We start from the raw sequence: 21,824 nt of genomic DNA on the forward strand, positions 1-21,824 counted from the left end.
CGGATACATTCTGTAGTAGTATTTAAAATAAAGAGAACACATGGCGGCTGTGAACCACATGGCACATGGGCTTGCACTGGGTTTGTGCTACCTGGAAAGGTGATGAAGCGTACTCTAAGTAAGAGCTAAACTTTATTTTTTCTTATATATATGATTAAACTACTGTAACATGAACGATTTGCATTGCAGTAGTCATTAAGAGATCTGCGTATTAAAGAGATATTTCCCAGTAGGAAACTCAACAATTAGCTACTGTTGTTCTTGGAAAGACTTCATAAAAAATTGTATCATTTAAATGTATATGTGCTTCTTATTGGAGTGTTTCCCTATAATCAGGCAAAAGTGCTTTTCAAAAACAACTCAGTTGTCAAAAGACATGATGTGGTTGGTGAATAATGGCTATGGGAATGGTGTTCAGCACTTTTTAAAGGCAATTTGAGGGTAGGGGTTTTGGTTTGGTTTTCTCTTTTTTTTCTTTTTCTTCACTGGAGCAAGAATAAAACACACACACACAAAAACATTAATCTTTTTGAAAACAGCTTGACCAGAAAGAACTGTTTGATGGTTATAGTTAGTACTTTCTAGGGATGAAAAGGGTGGGAAAGAAGTGAACAAAGAAAAAATTGTTATTGCTTGCACTGGATTGACAGAAGAAAAAGCTGTTAGTTTCCTTTTTTTCCTCAATCATGAATTGGTTTGTTAAAGTAAAAAATGAGTTTCATGTATCTGGAGTCCTGTTACGACAAAATGCAGCCAAGTCCATGAGGGTATGTAGTGCCTCCTTGTTGGTCCTTGGACACAATGAATTGTGAAGGTCTAGGGCAAACCTCCAGACCAAAGGAATAAGAGCTACAGGCATTTTACTCCACTGAAAAGGAGTAATGTGATTTTAGTTTTCTACAGTTAACTTTCTGGTGAAACATGCTTTACCAAATGTGGGTAATAACTTTTGTAGAACTTTTATATTGAGGTAACTGTGTGGTCTTCGCCGTGTTTTGGTTTTAAAGGCATATATACTCAAGATAATATGTGTTACCTTGCTTTCAATCCTGCATTTGCCTTCAAAATAGCCTGTTGCATTTTTACTGCATGAAGTCTACAATGAGGCAAGAATAAATGTAATACTTAACAGTGGAGCCGGTCACAAAGCTGCAAACGAGTTAATGACGGTTTTGGCTAAGAAGGTCAAAGAGTGGTCAGGCAGCAAATTAATGCAGCACAGTGTAAAGGAATTACTTTCTTCAGCCAGTAGGAGCTGCTGATATAGCCTGCCCAGTTAGGAGGTCCTTTATTCCTCAAATATGTTGATCAAGGTGAAGATATAGTGTTAGCAAGTCAACCGCTGTTGAGGGCATAAATGTGTACTGACTGGTATTTATGGGAAAACACTTGAGAGTCTCCCTTGCCCTTGAAAAAAGCCTGTATAGACAAATATTACTTAGAAAAATTCTGCTGCCAAAGAAAATGTGCAGCCCAGACCTCCTGTAGAGGGCAGGTAGGTCTCCTGTACACTACTGGATGAGGATCACTAGACAAATGCGTGCAACCCCAATTTGCTCTCTGTCACCTCTTTCATGAGGTTCCCTCAGATATGGACAGAAAATGAGGTGAAGGTTTCATGACTCTGATTGCTGGCCTGCTGTCCGGGGTTTGTAAAATGGCATATGACGCCTCTTGTCATGTGCTGTGATATCTGCTCATCTGTTGTTTCCATAATGGAACAAGAAGGGTCCCTGTCACACAGCCCTCAGGGGCTTTTGTAGGAAGCAATGTTGGTGCCACTTGTATACATATGGATAATGCAGTGCGAGTGTGGGTCATCCTTCCAGGCTGTATGTGTGGTTTTGGCTGCTTTAGAAACACCTAGGATGGATTTTGGAGAATGATCAACCAGATGGCTTTGTAGGTGAACTGCTTTCAGGGAACTGCCGTAGTTTTACACACTTTAAATTCCCTCTGTACTGCTCTCTTCTGTGCTGCTCAGAGACCAAAGGCACAGACTGCTTTTTTTAAATCTTACCAAGTAGTTTTCCTTCTTTTGTTAAACTGCCAACTCATTAATGTATTTGGCTGTTACCTGTGACCTCCAGTACAGTGTGATTGTCCTGTAAACGCAGACTGGTTTACATGCATTTGTTATTTATTCCTATTTATATGTATATAAGTATATAAATGTGTGTGTGTGTGACTGTAGTATTTTTATGAGTATATTGACAGCTGTATACATAAATTGAGAAATCAGAAATGTCAGCATCACTGAAACATTCAAGCTTAAGACCTACTGTAGGCTTTAATGAATGGATTTCTGTCAGGAATAAAGATTAAGTGACTGGTTATTTAACATAATGTTTGCATATAATGGAATGCAATCACTTCAACAATACAACTTGGAGCACCAGTCCCAACCTGTACATTAACATAACAAAGCATCAGTAAATAGCTTTTCTTTAACTAGTACAAAATAGGGCATTTAGGTTCCCTGAAATGATAGAAATGTTTAAACAAATGTAAATATCTTCCTGCTGAGGTCCTTTCTCTGTATTTTAAATTTCGTAAGGTGCTCCTTCACCTTGAGATGTGCTTGCTAACAGTAGTGTTTTATTACTGTGTGTGAATTCAAATTTGCATATCCCCCATCTAAAATCTTCACCCACCCACAAAAAAACACTGACAACCCCCACCCCCAACCTGTAAAACAATAACAAAGAACATATGTGGGAAATATGCGGTAAGTAAGGTTGTGGTGGCCAACTTTCAGGCTGGACAAGGCTGCGGGGTGGCTCAGTGGAGCCCACAGCCAGCCCCTGCTCTCAGCCCAGGGAAGGGAGCAGTAGGTGGCTGTGCAAATGGTTCTGCTTCCCTCCTCACTGTTCCCTGCCATCTCCTACCCCATGGGCCTGCACATCTTCCCCCTTTTCAATGGATGTCTATATGCAGGCTGCATCATGACGTAGGTGTAACTCTTTGCTGGTCACCATACAGAGGTGAGATACCAAAGTGCAGCCCTTGTGTGTCCCCGTCTGACATGAGGCAGCTTGTCTCAGCAAAAGGGTTGGGCACTGTTGTTATGAAAGGCAGGATCAGACAGCTCAGGAAAGTAAATGGCCTCAATTTATCCTTACTCTCCTGATCTTAGATGCCACAGGAAGTCCCTGAGTCCATGCTGGGGACCGTAATTGGCAGCCACATTACTGCCTGTAGTCCCTCTTCGCAGCTGCAGACTTCACCTCCTGACAGTAACACTTCCCTGCCTCGCCAAGTAAATTCACTAAGGCCTCTGTGGTGTCAGATATTACAGAGACTCTATGGATCATACAGAAAAATAGCAATACTCACTATGCCTATCTATGATGTAAAAAATGTTTATTTTATGCCATATTCACTTTATTCACCGTATGAGGAGTGGCTGAAGTCCCTTGGTTTGTTCAGCTGGAGCAGAGGAAACTGAAGGGATACTTCATCACTGTCTGCAGCTCCCTCCCAAGGGCAGGAGGAGGGGCAGGGCTGGTCTCTTCTCTCTGGTGACCAACACCAGGCCCCGAGGGAATGGCAGGGAGATGTGCCAGGGGAGGGTTAGGCTGGGCATTAGGAGAAGGTTCTTCTCCCAGAGGGTGGTGGGGCCCTGGCACAGGCTCCCCAGGGAGGCATCACGGCACCAGCCTGGCGATGTTCCAGAAGCACTTGGCCAACGCCCTCAGAGACACGGTGTGAATTTGGGGTTGTCCTGTGCAGGGACAGGAGTTGGACTCGATGATCCTTGTGGGTCCCTTCCAGCTCAGGGCATTCTATGATTATATGATTATAACAGTTAAACTGGGCCACTGCATTATCTGTAGGAACATGCAGGGTCAAAACGCAGATTGAAGCATAAATGTTGGATATTGATAGTAGTAGTAAAGAAACAGAGACCTCTTACCATATGAAACCCCTCTTGGTCACAGAAATTTGACATTTTATTTTGTTGTCCTACTTTTCACTAGAAAACTCAAGTTTAAAAACAACTAAAAGGCAAAAAAGTCTGGCAGAAGAAAAGAAGTAATGTCCTGCAATAGACTTGCTTCAGTGCCTTTATTTTATGTGGGGGTCTCATACCTCTTGGACCTAAAGCAGAAATGAGGATCCTTGCTATTTAATACCGGTGGCCCAGATTTGTCTCCTGAAATGTCACTGACCATTCGCCTGGAGGAGATGATTCATCCCACCTACCTTAAAACACCAAGTTTAACATGGGTCAAGTTGCTCTGTGGAAGATAGCGATTTATTGAACACAGGTGGTGGAGGCATGTATGTCTGAGTTAAGTGTCTGGACTCCCTTTACACTGACAGGAAGGAGGAATTGCTTCCAGCACATGGCTTGTCTCATCTTACAGATGTCTAACATAGGTCTGAGGGCTGCCACCCTGGAGACGTCTGTTCCCTCCTTTTTCTGTAAAGACCAGATGATAACAATTACATTGCAAACATTTCAAGGGAAAATTAATCACATGCATATCGCCTATCCCTTTATGGAAAAAAAGGGATATCTAGACACCTGATGATCTCAATACCTGCCTTTGAGATTAGCTTAGGTGGGCTGAACATCACACAGAAGGTCTGGCTGTGAGAGATGAGCAGTTTTACTTTGCTCAGTTTGTTCATAGCTTCCTGCAGATGGATTGAGAGGAAGAAAAAGAAGCAAATGCAGACTCCATGGATACATATTAAACCAGTTACTCTTTTTTGACGCAAAGTTTGGCCTAAGTTCAGCTTGGCCACACTGACTGAAGGACTCTGTGTGCTGACTGTTGAAGTTAATTTGTTTTGGAAGAGCTGCTTGTGTTGCTCTGATTAATGCTGGTTGCTTTCCTCCCCTATATCCTCTGTGGAAGTCAAGCTAATTTGGATTCACTGGCATTGCAAACGCAAGCAACAGTTCAGTGACCCACTTGTGTAGTCTAAGAACAATGAGGTTTTTTCCTGTAAAGAAGCAATTCCTGGGTCTGGCTTTCATGGATACACAGAGGGGCACTTAGAAGGCTGGAGATTTAAGGAAAAAAGCTTCATAAATCTGTGACATTTGCAGAGAGATCTTATTGCCTAGGGACCACCAATAAAGGGCTGGCTTCAACTTCTGCACAAATAACTCATTGGTATTTTAAAAATGAAAGAAAATTTGAGTTTCAAAATTCACTGTCTCAGTCTGAAATTTCCTGGCTTGCTTTCCTCTTAAAGCACTTACTGCTTATAAATACTGTGATAATGAAGATTGTCTTCTCCTTTTCCCTATGGATATGCCCTCAAATCCTGACTCACGCTGCGGTTAAATTGTTTTAAAGCTAGTAGTATTAAAACTACAGCGTACAGCCAGTTAGCACCGCGATACGATGGGATTGCACTGCAAAGCTGTGGTGGACTGGCACGGCTGGAATATCTCAATGTAAATGCAGCTTCACAGCTACTTAATGGCTTAGGACAAGAAGAAGCTAGATGCTTGTAAGGCAGATTTGGGACGGAGAGGTAACGGCAATCTACTGCTCACTCTAAGGTGCAGCGTATACAACCTCAGGTTGCTGTTGGCTGTGTCTGTCACCAGTGTGAGTGCGGCTGAGTTTGCTGCTTCTTTGGGTAATCAGCACTTGGAAGGTTTATTCGGGGGATTATGAAGCTATTCTTTCTTCTGGTTGTTTCTGCCTGTGAAAGTGATGGGAGCTAAATTAAAGCTGAAAGAGGAACTCAGAGCTCTGTAAAGACTCCAAGCAAAAGACATTACTGAAGTGACTGTGTAATTACGCATCTGAGCCTTAATCCTCCTCTTCAGCAGCAGAAGGAAACTTTGCCGCCATCCAGAGTCCTCACGATTCTGTGCAGTGATCGTCAATTAAAGAAGTCGTCCCCAGATTGGCTGAATCTCTCAAAAACCCCAATGAACTGGCAGCCCTTTTCTGCTTTCTGTTTCTCAGTCCACAGCAACACACTCACACCAGCTCAGTTCAGAAACCTTTGCCTGAGCTTCCCACTTCAAACTGATTTCTTCAACTTCAAAGCAATTTCTACTCCATAGCACTTGTTTTCCTTTCACCCCTTCCCTCTCCCATTAAACCATATCTTTTCATTTTCGCTCTCAACTCCAATCTCTCAGTCCTCCCCTGTTGATGCATGGCTGTCAGCAGCTCTGCTGCTTCAAATAGTCCGTTCCCTTATAATAAGCCCACTAATTTTGCTTGCCTCAGATTGCTCAAAATCAGTTTGCCTGTGTCGCCTGTCAGATCTGCCCCCACATGGTCTGTACCACTATGGAACCCTGAAGCAACTCCTCGCTGCATGCCTGATGTCCTGTTTTCAGCTGGGTTAGAGTTAATTTTCTTCCTAGTAGCTGGTATAGTGCTGTGTTTTGGAGTGAATATGAGAATAATGTTGCTAACACACTGATGTTTAAGTTGTTGCTAAGTAGCGCTCACACTAAATCAAGGACTTTTCAGTTTCTCATGCTCTACGGACTGAGAAGGCTGGAGGTTTTGGGAGGGGGCACAGCCAGAACAGCTGACCCAAGCTGGCCAAAGGGATATTCCATACCATATGACATCAAGCTCAGTATATATGCTAGGAGAAAGCTGAAATAGGGGGCTGCTGCTCTGGGACTCGCTGGGCATCGCTCAGCGGATGGTGAACAATTGCACTGCTCATCACTTGCTTTGTATATTCTATTCTTATTATTACTACTACTACTACTACTTCTTTTTTATTTTGTTTTATTTCAATCATTAAACTGTTCTTATCTCAACCCATAAGCTTTCTCACTTTTACTCTTCCAATTCTCTCCCCCATCCAGCTGGGAGAGCAGTGAGTGAGTGGCGGTGTGGTGCTCACTTGCAGGCTGGGGTTAAACCACAATACTGCCTCTGCTTTCAGGCTCCCTTTGTCTTGGCAGTGTGCTGTGGCCAGCGAGCAAGGATGTCTGGAGCAGTTCTTTGAACAATTAAATTGTTTTGCCCTTTACCTTACCTCAACAAATAGCCAACAGCAGCAGGTGGTTGGGATAAAACTTGTGCTTCCTTATTTCCTTGCTCTGTTGGCTCCCTGTGAAAGACAGGCTGAGTTTTCAGGTTTAAAAGTGTTTTATTTTGAAGCAACTTCTGTTTGTGTGTGGTTTTTCTACAGTATTTCAATGCAGCCCAGCTGCTTACCATAGGAAACGGTGTTCAAATCAACAGCAGTCCAAGTGATAAATGAGCTGCGTGAATGCAGCAACTTAACCTCAGTGAGGTCTAATGCATAACATTTATTTAAACCTATCTTTTTTCTTCTGTAAATAATGGATCTGTGTGATCAAATATTTATTGGGAAAGGGTTTGTTTCTAGTTTTTGGATGTCATGCAGTTGGGTGCTCTTGCATGTGAAGGTAAAATCTTTCAGGCTATTTGTAATCACAGCTGAACTTCTCTTCATTTGTACCATCAAAAAGAGAGAGTTGACTCAGCCAGGTGGTAGCTTAATCTTTCTTTCTTTTATTGTAAACCATGCCCAGTAGGATTTTTGGAAGAAAATAAATTAAAAATTGTCTACTGTGAGCTCACTTTTTATTTAAGCACAAATCAATCCTTTCTCGAGGAGGAAACAGAAAGGGCAAGAGCGGAGGATAAGGGAAGGATATGATGGAATGATTGGGATGGAATGTAGTGGTGAGGCATTGCTGATGAAGCTGCTTTGGCTGGTGAGAGGATGAGTGGGTAGCTGTAGTCTTTTCTGATCGTTCACCTTGGTGGTATGCCACACTGGGACTGTATCAGGTCGAGATATAGGAATATTCATTGCATTATGCACAGTGGTCTGCATTCAGTATTTCAAAAGGAAGGACCTTGAACATGAAAGCTGATCTGTGACAATTTGGAGACAGCAGAAGGAAATCACATACTGTCTTTTGTTTTTCTATTTCATTTGTTTAACAAAAATCTCTTTCCAGGGTACAATTTCATTTTAAAGGGTCAGATGTTAAAAAGCAATTTTCGCTCGCTGACAGACATAAACTAGTGTATTACATTTCTCTTAATGTCCTCATTTAACTGAGTGGTGAATGGAAATCCTTGGTTACTGTGTGGAAAGCCACACTTAGAGTCATCCTTGTGCCCAGTGGCAGCACATAGAATCTATTGCTTTGCCCAAAGTTCAAAGCTTTGAGAAATGGTATAAAACTTGCCTCTTAAGGGGCATGGGATACGAGGAAGTTAGGAATATTAGCGCTGGAGATGTATACCTAACCTGGATCCAATGAAAACCAGGAGCAGAAAATAACTATGCTGGCTGGAGTCGCAGCTGTATAGCCTGAAGCGGTATTGCACTGGGCTGTGAGCTTGTCAGATCTCATCAAGTAGCAAAATGGTTGAGCTTGGTCACTGTTCATTCTTCACATGCAGGCAGCAGTGGTTTTCTGTTCACTTTCTGAGAGTCTTCTTTCTGGCACAGGGACACCATCCAAACAGTGCCGTTATTCCTGAGGTATTTCATCAAGTTTTCATAATTAGTGTCTGTAAAGGTGCCGCATTGGGTTTCAAAGCCACAGTGAAATTAATAGTTGAATTCCACTATGGGGATTTATATTCTGATTTCTATGATTTGATTATTTACGTGGTTCTCATAAGCATCAGTTTATCATCTCATCTCTTTCATAGGTACTGAGTAGGGACCTATCAACAGTATAGTGTCATCTCATCTGACTTGGTACCTAAAATTTAGGCAGCTAGTACAAGACAAGCTAAGTTTCCTTTGCAAATACCTCTGGAAGACTGTTCATCCTGCTTGTCCTGGATATTGTACCTTAGTCTAAGATGAATAGAACCCGAGAGGTGAACATCTTGCCTTCATGCTCATAGACAAGTACCTTCAAAAAAGCACTCTACTAGGCATGTAGGGTTTGTTTTCTTTGCCTAAAAATAAATATTTAGTATCCTTTTGTGCTGAGTAGAGAATCCTGCTGTGTTTCTGGCTTCCACTATGGAAGGCTGTTGTTCCTCCCCAGATCACAAGTCACCTCTGCCAGCTGTGTTTAAGTGCAACAGAGAGCCTGGGGCAGCTCAAATGGTCAGAAGTAGGTGAGAAAGTAAATTCTTATTCCCCTATTTTGTTATAGTAACTACATTGATCATGAAGGGAAAATTAAATGTAAGGAGAAAGAAGTTACAGCACATGAAATTGCCTTTATTTCTACTTAGACAAAACCTAGAAGCATTTTAATCAAAGGTCTTTTCCGTATTCCTGAAGGAAATCACAGTCCTGGTAGGAGGCATTTGTAGTACAGCTATCAGGTCATGGCCTGGCATTGCCAGAATTGGAGAACAGGAATTGTTAAGTACAACCCATGTTCAAGAGGAGAAAAATGTGAATTATAGTCTCACTAAATCTGACTTAAACAGTGCACAAAGCTCTTGAAGATATTTTGAAATTAAGAATTAAAAGTGTGGTGTTCAGCTTGTATCAGTGTTTCCCTAAACAGCTGAAGGAGTTATCTTCTTGAGGTTTAGTTTGAATGAAGGCACCTGACTTGAGCTGACTTCTCTGTAGGCACCCACATCTGAGTTGAGTGTCTAAATTCCCTTTGTATTTGATAGAGACTGATGGTACAACTCAGTTGCCCAACACAGGTATCTAGAGCCATTTGAGATGCACTTGGGAATCCCAAAGGCTGACAAATATGAGACAGGAACCACAGGAAACCCACAGCCTCCTGGGCTGGCAGCTGGAGGTCACCTCAGGTGATACTGGATGCTTGTGTGTGGTCAACTGAATTGCCAACTCAATGCAGTCAATAGAGACTGCAAGAAGATTCAGCTGACCTCCCAGTAAATGTGTACTTTGGAGCTATCTGATTCACTCCCTAGTCTCTGTTGGGGAAGCTGAGTGGTTCTCCCATGACTGTAATAGAAGCTTAGACATCAAAGCATGTGTGTGCACGTGTAGAACATTGGGGGCGAACACATCTAGCCAAACTGGTGAGATATGTTCTCAGTAAATGGAAAAAAACTTGGGTGGAAAATTGGTTGAACTGTTATGCTTAAAGGGCTGGAACTGTCTGTGTCTGGCACAGGCTGCCCATAGCCTCTTCCTACAGAAGCCAGTCCTGCAGCCACCACAGCCAACACCTGGACGTGGACACCCAATGCATAATTATGGGCTAATAGTGGTACAGAAGTCTGGGAAAAAAAAAGATAAAAATATTAATGCTAGATAGTATTCATCATAATTTTATTGGACTCTAATATCAAGAAGCCTTTTCTTTTCATTATGCCTGATAGTTAGAAAGCATCAGAAGATCTGATTTTACCCCTTGGCCATTAATCATAATCCAACAAACGTGACTTACTAGTGGGTTAAACTTAAAATTAAAATGTTTAAATTCTTTTTTTTGTTTTTTTTTTTTTGTTTTTTTTTTTTTGTCAAAGCTGGGGCATAACTTAAAACCAGTGACTTAGATGTATTTTATTTGTACTCTTGTCTGAGATAAAACAGGTATTTTGGACAGATTTCTGACACAGAGGCATCTTGCTGTAGATTTTTGTCATCTAACAGAAGAGGAAAGTTTGGGTTGTAGACTCTCTGTGGACCCTTTGGTCAACAAAAGAGACTGGCAGCTACAGAGAAAGATCCAAATCATTGTAGGCTGTTAAAACAGAATAAGTTGGAAAACATTCAAGTGGGCCTTGCACTTGTAGTTTCATAGGAAATTAATACTGAATTTGTTTTGCAACAGTTGCTTCCATTTTTGCACTATGTTAAGGCTAAGAGAATGTATTATCGAGACATAGGTCCTACGTATTCATTAGGTCCAGTGCTTTTGTGAGAGTTGCACCTGTTTGCTAGAGGATAAAATTATTTCATGGACAAAATAACCTTTCTTTTTTTTGGAAGCAGCCCTGTCCAACATATCACTCAAATACTCTTAAGCAGCCATAAATCCAGACAGTCCTGTCAAGTAAGCCAGATATCAGTTTTGTCTTAGTAGGCCCTCCACTAGTTTCTTTATTATTACTGTTTGCATTTCTTCGTAGACAAATCACTAGCCAACAAGTTCTGCAGGCCTAGTTCCTACATTACAGTCAACACTGATGTAATGAAAAATTATATCAGTCATCTCAGTGCAATTAAACTAATCTAAAAATGTAGGAGATTGAGGTTGCACTTGGAAAGTCTCATTACCATTCTTGGTAAAGGGCAGGAAGCTTCTTTAAGACATTCTTCCAAATGAAAATCTTCTGCCGGTAAGTGTTGTTTTGCTTGGGAGCATATGAAAAGCTGAACCCGGAAAGTACACTTTGCCTGGTTCTGCTCAAACTTTCAGCAGAGTGAATCTTGATTTCTATTTGAATTGTTTCAGTGTAAGTAGAAAATCTAACCCTGGGCTTGTTTTAACCTCTAAAGTTGATCCTCAGCTGGTATAAATGTGTGCGGTTGTCTGGAATTAAGATTTTTACACCAGGTAAAAAATGTCCCTTTTTCTACTACAGTTACAGCCTAGTAGTATCAGTTGTCATTGCTTATCTTCTTATTTATGGTCTCTGGAGACCATCTGCAATTAACATCAGCATCACCCTATCTACTTCTATATTCCGGTGTACTGTTTCTAAGTAATCTTTTGTCAACATCAGGAAACTGCATGTATTTCATTACATTATTTCTAGATTCTGGTGAGAATCCATCATCAAACTGTCTTTTCCTATTTCATCTGTTCACAAGAGGAACTCGTTTAAATTGGTAGGTGGCTTGCCAGGGAGAAGAGCAATGTTAGCTCTGGCAGAATGTAAAATTCTGTTGTCAGAAGTGAATAAAAACTATGCAAGTTTCAACAGAATGAGTAAGCCTGTGGAGGGACTCCGCAACATTCTCTAGAAGATGTAGTGCTTGGGGAGAACCGTCCAGGAAGTCAAAAGTTTCTCTTTCCATAAGAAGAGGCAGACAAGGAAAAGCTGATGGAGAAATTTGCTTGCCAGGGAGATCAGTGGATGATACTGTGCAGATGCAGACTGAGAATTGGTGTGGCTGGACAGAAGGAGGCTACTAAAGAGATCGAGATCCTGCTGACAGCAGTGGAAGGCAGTGGTGGTGGTAAAGATGTGGCTGCTTAGAATGGTGCCCCAACTACAACTTTGGAGCTTGGCTCAGGTAAAGACCCAGAACAGTCACAATTGTCCCTTCTACACATCGGCAGTAAAGCAAAGGCCATAAAAAAGGGGAGGTGATCACTTTTTCTTGCTAAACTAATCTCTAAAGGAGGTAGACAACTGCCCAATGCAATGTTAGACTACTAGCAACAGCCTTATGGCTGACAGTTACAGTCTGACTATTGCATACAATAATATCAACTTCTGGTCTATTACAGGATGTTCTATAAGGCAAGGATGTTTCTTTTACATATATTCTCCAAGTTACTTGAAAAGCACTGGTTCTGCAAAGGAAAAGAGAATCATACACAGATAGGAAGGAGTTTTTAAGCTCCAGGATTTTATCACCACAGTATGTCAAATTAAGTAGGTGCTCCAAAGGCAAAGAAAGCACTGTAGTGCAGAGAATAAAACATTAAAAGACATTTGTATACACAAAAAGTCCAAGGAGAAATGAAGCTCTCAAATGCTTTTCCTACAGTGGCAAAGAAAACACTGCTCCCTGAGTGCTCTCTGCCAGGGACTTCTTGTGTACTTCGCACTGGTGAGGCCCCACCTCGAATGCTGGGCTCAGGTTTGGGCCCCTCGGGACAAGAAGGACCTTGAGGTGCTGGAGCGTGTCCGGAGAAGGGCAACGAAGCTGGTGAAGGGTCTGGAGAGCAAGTCTTATGAGGAGAGGTTGAGGGAGCTGGGGGGTTTAGCCTGGAGAAGAGGAAGCTGAGGGGAGACCTTCTCGCTCTCTGCAACTACCTGAAAGGAGGTTGTAGCCAGATGGGTGTTGGTCTCTTCTCCCAAGTTAGTAGTAATAGAACACGAGGAAATGGCTTCAAGCTGCATCAGGGGAGGTTTAGATTGAGTATCAGGGAAAATTTCTTCACTGAAAGAGTGGTCAGGCATTGGAACAGACTGTCTAGAGAGGTGGTGGAGTCAACATCCCTGGAGGTATTTAAAAGATGTGTAGATGTGGCACTTCCGGGCATAGTTTAGGAGACACGGTAGTGTTGGATTGACAGTTGGACCTGATGATCCTAGAGGTCTTTTCCAACCTTAATGATTCCATGATTCTAGAACACAGAGAATTCACGTTCTGCTACTGTGATGCCCTGCCGTGGGCAAGGAGGAGAAAGTGCCTTCTTGCACACAGATGCCTTTGAAGACAACTGTGATGCCTATGCCAGCTGAGATGGAAGTGTTAGGAGGTAGGGGTGCCACAGACTACTTTTGTCTTCCTCCTCTCTTCGTCCTTACAAACTCAGTCTTTGAGAGGTGGTCATGCCAAACTACCCAGTAACCCAAGCATGATGCCTCCAAGTTTGAGAAGCAAGTGTTAGGTGCCCACCTCCAGTTAAGCACTCTCATATCCTCCTGGTACCAACATCAGAGCTCTCCTTGGGCCAACAGAAGCTTATCCTGGAGGACTCAGTGAAACAGAAAAGGCCACAAATAATGCAGAGTCCCTTGAGTTGACATTGGGGAGGGTGGTGAATTCCTGGCCCTCGTGCAGGGAGACAGTCTCAGTGCAAGGCTGCATTACTGCTGTCCAGATGCCTTCCTGATAGGTACTGGGGAGACTGCGGAGAAGACTGGGATGAAGGTCTTAAGTGGAATGAGCTTAGAAGACTAGGAAACATCCGAAGGAACCATGCCCTCTTCATAAACCACAACTTCATTATTACATTTTATTAATGACTCTTCAGAAAAAAACAATTTATATAGTGGGTCAAAAATTCATTATGTTTTTAATGTCACAATAAATACTGCAGCACCTCCATTTTGAGTGGGTCCATCATCTGTATATTCTCCATAGCTTGCTTTTTTGCCTAGTGAGCGACAACCTATCATTCTTTTTTTATAGACAACAGTGCTGTCCATTTATGAGAAACAATTCTTGCATCATTTCTTTTTACTGTAGAAGGCATTTTTCTTACATAGACCTGAAACATATAAAAAAGTAAAATAAACTTGGTTCGTATTTATCTTCATCTTTAGAGTCTGTCCCAATGGACATTACTCTTTTTCCTGAATCTTTTTAAAGAGTTTAAAGAAAAGGAAATAATCTGTAACTTCAGGCTTTCACTGATGTCACAGGCATGCTTCTCTCTGCCATTAATGGAAGTAGAATAGAGCTCTATCCTCTATACAGGTCATATTTGCTGATTGAATAGTACTGGGCAGAATTCATGAACATGCAGGTAAGTTTATTTTTTTCTAAGCAAAGGCTTAAATTCTATTCATAACCTCCAAACTTCCCCTGACCATCTCCCCAGTTGTGTTTTTAAAAAGTAAAGGATATATTATTTTATGTTTAGGAGTATAAGGGTGTAATATCAATTATTTTAAAATGCCATGATCACATTTTTCTTTAAGTTCCAGTTTCTAGTTTTGACCTAAAAGGAATATGAATGCCATGTATCCATGTAACTGAATACACCTTGCTGTCTTCCTTATTACTGGGAAAGCATGCAGTGCGTATATCCCCAAGACTCAGAAACTACAGACCAAATGGAACCCTCCTGCCTTTATTTTTAAGTCCCATGTTTCCAAGGCATTCTTTCATCTTGATGTTATGTGGGATGACCATTGTCTGGAGATGCCTGTTTCTCTTTGTTGCTTTTGGAGGGAGTGTAGGATAGCTGGCTGCCTATTTTGAGGTCCTGAGTTAGACATCTGAAGTTCAGTAGGACAAGTCTGAACACAAATGCCTCAGAGAAAGATGAAGTACCATGAAGTTCCTTCTAGTCATTTTCATTTCAGGTCAAAGGCCTCTCCAGCTCTTCTTCAGTAATATTGATGGACATGCAACTGTGCAAGTAGATATTAAACAAAAACTGTGCTTGCTTCTTGTTCCAAATCAACTCAATAATATCCTGTAATATGATGCATTACAAGTATTTTTTGTTATTTTTTTCTTAATACATCAACTTTCTTCTTCAGCATACCCTTTTATTTTGTTAAACTTTTTTATTATTTTATTTTATTTTATTTTATTTTATTTTACACTCTTCTCTTCTCTTCTCTTCTCTTCTCTTCTCTTTCTTCTCTTCTCTTCTCTTCTCTTCTCTCTTCTCTTCTCTTCTCTTCTCTTCTCTTCTCTTCTCTTCTCTTCTCTTCTCTTCTCTTCTCTTCTCTTCTCTTCTCTTCTCTTCTCTTCTCTTCTCTTCTCTTCTCTTCTCTTCTCTTCTCTTCTCTTCTTCTCTTCTTGTTTTCTACACAATCTAATATGAGGAATTGAGAGCCTGCTGATACTGAGCACTGTTTCTCCCTCTCCATGCCAGATAGAAATATATCTAAAACTAGTGAAGTAATGATTGAAGTTAATTTTTGGTGACTATGAGCATGGCTCAATTACTCATGTTATATTTGCATAAAAATGAAGGTTCAAGACTGAAAATCAAAACTGGCCTATTGCTGCTTGGCAAATGACTGCATGTCAGCGCTGAGCATGATCACCAACCGTGCACTCAGCTTTCAGCAATGCAGGATCACACATCTTCCTTGCATATTTATCAAACGAAAATCCAAGTACTGCGTATCATTGCCACAGGCAAAGAGCATGACGATAGAATTCATTATAGCTCAGCTGATGCATGGGATGGGAGTCATCTCAACTAATTTTGGGTGTATCCCAAGTAGGAATGCATCACTCAGTGTGTTCTCTAGGTACACTGCATATTTACTACAGATCTAAGTATTATGATTCATGTATATGTCTACTCAATGACGGCATCAGTGATGCTGTAGATCCCACTGGCTGTGAGGTCTGTTTCGGTCTCAAACATGGCCTGTGCCTTATTGATCAGGCCCATGTGGGTGCGTCAGATATCCCAGGGCATCTCATATGCAGATACTTGTGTTTAGGTAGCTGGATTATGAGCCACACTTAGCTGGACAGATGCCATTGCAGGGTGGTTTATTACGCCACATTATTGTTTGAGTCCGAGTTCTTACTTCAGTGATAGGTGGTGCCTGGGTTGAGAACATATGCTTTAGATTCCTTAAAAATCGTTCTTTAATGTGGCTTTAGTGTACATCTTCATCACATTAGACCAGGACAATTTAATCATCTGTTTCAGGCTACACTGTCTGGTGTTGGGCACTCATTTTGAGACACACGCCAGTTGCTGTTTATGGGAAAGCAGCAGGCATGATCTGAGAGGTTGCAAGCCTGACTGCAGAGGAGAGATTACAAAAAGAGAGTTGGTTAAGCTAAAAAAGAGAGGATGGAGGTGAAGATAATAGTTTCTTGGTACATAAATGTCTGCTGCAAAGAGGAAAAGAAAGATCGTTGCTTTTTTGTTTACTACAGGTGGGAAGAACAAGAAGTAACAGACTTAAATTGCAGCAAGAAAGAATCAGGGTAGATATTAAAAAATGCTGTCTAATGATAAGGAGCTTGAAACACTTTCTGGGGTCATTTCAGTCTCCAGCACTGGATATATGTGCTGTGTCTAGTGAAACATATTTCAGGAATGGCGTTTGTATAATTGCTTTTACTGTTGGCTGTCAGATCACACTGCAAGGTGCGATGCAAACAGGACATGTTTGTATTGTATCACAAACCATCATTATTTAATCAGATAATGTTGGTGCCATGAATAATTCTTTGATTTTGATTTCCATCCTCTCCTCCTCACCTCAAAAAAAAACCCCAAAAACATGTGTTCCTGTTAGGCACCTGCTTTAGGGACCAAAATCACTGATTTAATTTACCAGAGGTGATGAGACTCAGCATTTTCTGTCAGCTTTGGTTAGAGTGGCTGTTGGGTACAAATCCCATAACTCACTTTGCTTTATCCAAATATTTTCTACCTGGCTTTCACATGTCCTGGACATGGTTTGCAATTAATATTTATTCTCCAAATCTTTTCTATGAAAGAAGAGTCAATAAAATGATACTGTGTGCCTTCGGTAGTGGTTTGGATGAGGTAGTTGAGCCATATAGGCATTGAAGGTGAGGTATGTGGGAGCTGGGAGAGTATGTGTTACTCTCCTTCAAGAGTAACAGGTAATCATCACATTTCACTTTAACAAGCTGTTGGATTTCTGAGTCCTGGTTATGTTTGATTAGCATCAGGGCTGGAAATAAGGAGGATTTATAGGAAGAGGGAAAATTAATGTGCTGGCAGAATTCAGGAGGGAATGCATCTATACTACTGAACAAAATAAGGCTAGAGTCTGTCCTGTGGATCCAAGGCCTGGTCATATCTCCATGGTTAAATTATAGAGTCACAGAGTAATCTGAATTTGAAGGGACCTTTAAAAGTCATCCAGTCCACCCCCCCTGCAATGAGCAGGGACATCTCCCATGCAGAAAGAAGGTGACAGCATCCAAATTGTCCATTAGGAATGGTCACTGGCATGTGCTACTCTGGGCGTGGGTCATTCTTTGGGAGAATATGACAAAGCTGCATCAAAAATCATGCATGGGTGATGGAAAGCCAGCATTTGTGCCTATGCCTCATTCTTCTTTGAATTAAGAGTATAGAGGCAGCTGCTTTATGCCCAAATTTGTGCAGGGCCTTGAGCGCACCAACACTGTCTGCTTATCTTCCCCTTGCCACAGGGGTTTGGCTGACGATGATTTAGACCAGCTCTGATACACACCACCCTGTATCCTTGGATTACACTTCTGTGAGAAAGATTCGTGAGATGCCTCTACGGGAGCAGCACCCCTTTGCTTGGGAAATACAATGAATTTCAGTCCCTTACTCTTGGTCCCTGCCTGAGCTATGCTGTAGGTCTGCCCTGACTCACCAGGTACCATCCTAAACCTGACTCAACTCACTGGCTTGGCTTTCTGGCTTGGCCTTGGATCTGCCTTATTTCTACAGATGTGTCTGGAGGTCACTGACCCCTTGGCTGACCCTGATTACTGTCTCTAGACCTGCTTTGCTTTTGCTTGGGTGCTGTGGGGCTGAGCCCTTGTTGGAGAGGGCACTGTCCCAGATCACCCTCTCTCCTGGCTTGCCCTCCCCAGGAGAGTGGCTCCCTTGTAGCTCCCTGACAACCTAAGGGTCTCTAACAAAATAAAAATTCTCCTGGGGATGCATAAACTTCATTGGCACTTGGAATGATTTTTAATAAAGCTGAGCCCAGTGTTTACAAGGATGCAAATATATCAGTGCAGTTCACCAGCTCGGGTAGTTGTGCTGTGAGTCACAAGATACCTGAATTTTATTCTTGCTGGTCCAGTCAGAGATGAACTTTGTGTGCTCCTTGGGGTTTTGTTTGATTCAGTGTAAATTTTTTTTCTATTTTGCTTTTTGGGAGGTATTTATAAACAGAAGGAACATGTTTTGACCCATAGATTTTGAAATAGTTGCAGTGTGGTCAGTAAGGATATCACATAGTTGTTTTACTAACGGTGTTACTTTTTCATGTCCTTAAATAAATTCTTGATTTGATAAGACTGGGGAGGGGGGAAGGGGCAGCTTTAAAAGAGATAATAGAGTCAGCATGAAGAGGTGACTGAGACACTACTTGGGCCCTTAGGCTCTGATAGAGACTAATCCCAAATAACACATGGAAACAAATCTTTTCCACCATGATTATAAAGGTGATGGTCATTAATTGGCTGTAAGCCCCTAGAAATGGCAACTAGAATTTGCAGTTTTTAGGAATAGGTATGCTGGAGACAGAAGAGGGGAAGATGTCATACTTCTATATCTTCCTGGAAATTCCTTTTAGAGAGAAAAAGAATTCTGAATATAGGTACTGCTTGCATAAAGACAATTTGTCTTGGCAGGGAGGGCATTAAATTTTGGATTTTGCACTTAGAGAGGGATTAAACATAGCAAAGGATCAGCAGCATGCAATAAAGTAAGACCTGAAAGTCCAACGATTTGGAAATGAGAGCAGCATGGCTAAAACCAGGCAGTGAATTGATCTGTGCAGTAAGAAATGAGAACACAGAGCAATACAAAGCAGCAGAGGAGGTGAGAGGCAAAGTCTAGCAGCTTAGGGCCTACATGTTTTTGTAATTCACATTTATGTTTAATTACTTGGAGTACTCTCCAGTATGCAGCAAAAGAGCCACAAAGTCAGATTCTGCTGTTGCTTTAGTTGTCATGAATCTGGCGGATCAGCATGGAATTAGGCCAGAATGAATCTGGTGTAAGGAGAGCAGAACATGTCCTACCTTCTGATAGTTCTGCTTCTGGACCAGGTGAGGGATGCTTTCTGCTTTCTCACCCCCCAAGCTCTTGCCTTGCTTAACAAAGCTGTAGTGACATGCCTGCAGCGTCTGCTGGCTACGGCACGCTGTGTTGCACAGCAGACTGCTGCATCAATAACCATTACCATACACATCCAGTGGCTACCAGGAATTAGATTACTTCTGCAAAACATATCCCCAGTTTTCTTCAGCAGCATTGCTTTCAGTGTCAGGCAGCGTGGGTATGATTTTATTGCTTTACTCTGGCCTCCCTTGCATTTTAGCATATAAAACTAATTAGGATTGAACAATAGAAAGAGGTTGTTGAATGACTGTTCTCAAACACGTAATAAAATTCTGGTGGACATGCTTTGTTTGCAGAAGTGGATAATGCGTTGACCACCATGTAGCCATTCAAAGATGGCTTTTCAGTGGGAAACCAGCATAAACTTGTAGGGCGAAACTTTGCCTCATGACTGGGATTTCTCTGGTCCATCTTCTAAACACATTTCCAATGCGTAATGGCCTGATAAGGAGTCAGCAGCCTTTCCTCATAGTAAATCCAGAAGGCAAAAAAGGATCATTTCAGGTCTACCTCTGCAGAGCAGTAAAAGAAGGACTCATCTCCAGAAGGTGGCAGGGAAGACATATTTATGACTTTCTGCTCTCTGATCCTCTGTCTTCCTACCATTTTAATAATGGAGTCAATTTTATTTCCCTTTGGGTTGCTTATCTCCACATAATGGACTCATTGTCATCTGGACATTGTAGATAGGGATTTTCAAAGACATGCTGCAGTCACCTCACTTCCTCTCCTATGTCTGCGTAGAAGGAGAGGAGGAGCAACAAAACCCTTGAAGCATCAGTTCTGACTGAGCCTGGATTCATCCCACTGAAAGCCTAGATAGCCACAGATTCCTTGCCATCATCAACATCTTACATGGTGGAACCTACCAGAAGCAAGCTGGAAGATGAGGAGGGACATGTCAGGGGTGAAGCAGCATCTGGAAACAACCCGAGTAGCTGTACAAAACCTGGGTAACTTCAACTGTTAACTCTACAAGAGACGATGTAGAAGTGCTTAAGCATGAGTCTCCAATGCACGTTAACCTCTGTGGCATAGTGCTCACTGCAGGTTCATTAAGTTTCCCAACGCAATAAGTAAATTTGCTTGCAGTAAGTTGCACCCTGCAGCAGTTGAGCTGGCTCTGGCTTGAAACCAGGCTAACAAAATGTACCACTCTACTAGTACTTGCAAGCACCATCAAACGTCAACCTGGTAAAAGCTGCAGATCGATAAGCTCTGCTGAATCTAGCTGTGGCAGCGTAATACATTACTGTTTCCAGTGTAGATGTCCCTGCTGGCAATGTCCGCTGGTACAGCAGTCTGCGGGAGGAAATGGATAAATGGATGTCTACACCCCAAAGGCAGCAGGTGGTGGGAAGTTCATAGTGGTCCTGTGTTGCCATGGATCATCCATGCTGGGCATAACTGGCACTCAAGACACAGCACTTTTAACCAAAACCAAAACTTACTTTAATTGCATTTTTCTGTTTCCTTCTAATAATTCAAAACACTGAATTTCAAACTTCCTGAGAGAGTTTGTGGGGAAAAGAAAAAAAAAAAAAATTAAGGCTTAACCAGTACTCTTTGGATTGGATTTGTTGTCAAGATGCATTTAAAAGGCATTCAGACAATATATAGTTTTCTTAACACATCTGTCACTTGGGACTAAATAAAGCTCAGAAGTGTTGGGCCACATTACACCCTTGGGATCTGAGAAAGGTAAAGGCATCAGTCACATCTCATAAATATGCATATATGTTTTGTTTGTTCTGCAGCCAATCGAGGAAGACTGTGTTGCAAATCCCATCGCCCATCCCATCAACATCTGGGAAAGCCCCAGGTAATCTTGAGCTGGGAATGATTCAGCAGTACCCGAGTATATTAGTTGATATCATTCTCTTTCCATTTTAGCTAGTTTGATTTGTCTCTCCATGTTTCAGAGAAAAAGATGAGAATTTTATATACTCACTGTGAAAATTACTCTTCATTCCTCTCTGGCAGACTGATCAATTGCTTGAATGGCTTTTTGAGAGTGTTTTTTTTTGTGAAGCATTAAATATTCCCTGCCATGATGTTAGTCTAATACTACTTGGTTTGACTTCACTAACTAATAAAACAAACGTCTCTTTTTTTACAGACTTTTTTTTTGGTACTTATAGGAAACTCACCTCTCTCCCTAGGCCATATTTTCTTCCAGTATTTTCCTGAGCCTTCCATCTGTAGCAGATCTTGTTTACCAAACCTTTTTATAAGTGTGGGTGGTCCCCTCCAAACTCATTTGTCAGCATACAAAGCAAGTCATCCTGTGACCCGGGTGTCAGAACGAAAGCAGAAGAAGCAAGGCCATCGTGCCAGTTTTATATGAAGGCAGCAGATGCAGAAAGAACTGCATCATGGCATGGGACACTGTCCCACCACATACACTGTGTGAAACAGGATTGGTTGTTGATGTACAGACATAGGCAGATTACCAGCA

General features: G+C 41.7%; 1 protein-coding gene across 8 annotated transcripts in view; it reads left to right on the forward strand.

Moving 5' to 3' along the window:
- The window catches only part of TSNARE1 (t-SNARE domain containing 1), a 511,863-nt gene that overhangs the window by 330,012 nt on the left and 160,027 nt on the right, over window positions 1-21,824 (forward strand). Inside the window, exon 12 of one of the 8 annotated variants that reach the window (XM_064442005.1) lies at window positions 20,111-20,318. The exons of the other annotated variants lie outside the window; for them this stretch is intronic. Coding sequence (XP_064298075.1) covers window positions 20,111-20,185 — 75 coding nt within the window. The 3' untranslated portion in view covers window positions 20,186-20,318. Of the gene's footprint in view, window positions 1-20,110; window positions 20,319-21,824 lie in introns of those variants that run through there. 8 annotated transcript variants of the gene reach the window in all.

This window comes from Phalacrocorax carbo, chromosome 2 (genome assembly GCF_963921805.1).
Source record: "Phalacrocorax carbo chromosome 2, bPhaCar2.1, whole genome shotgun sequence".
In the NCBI taxonomy this organism is placed as follows: domain Eukaryota; kingdom Metazoa; phylum Chordata; class Aves; order Suliformes; family Phalacrocoracidae; genus Phalacrocorax; species Phalacrocorax carbo.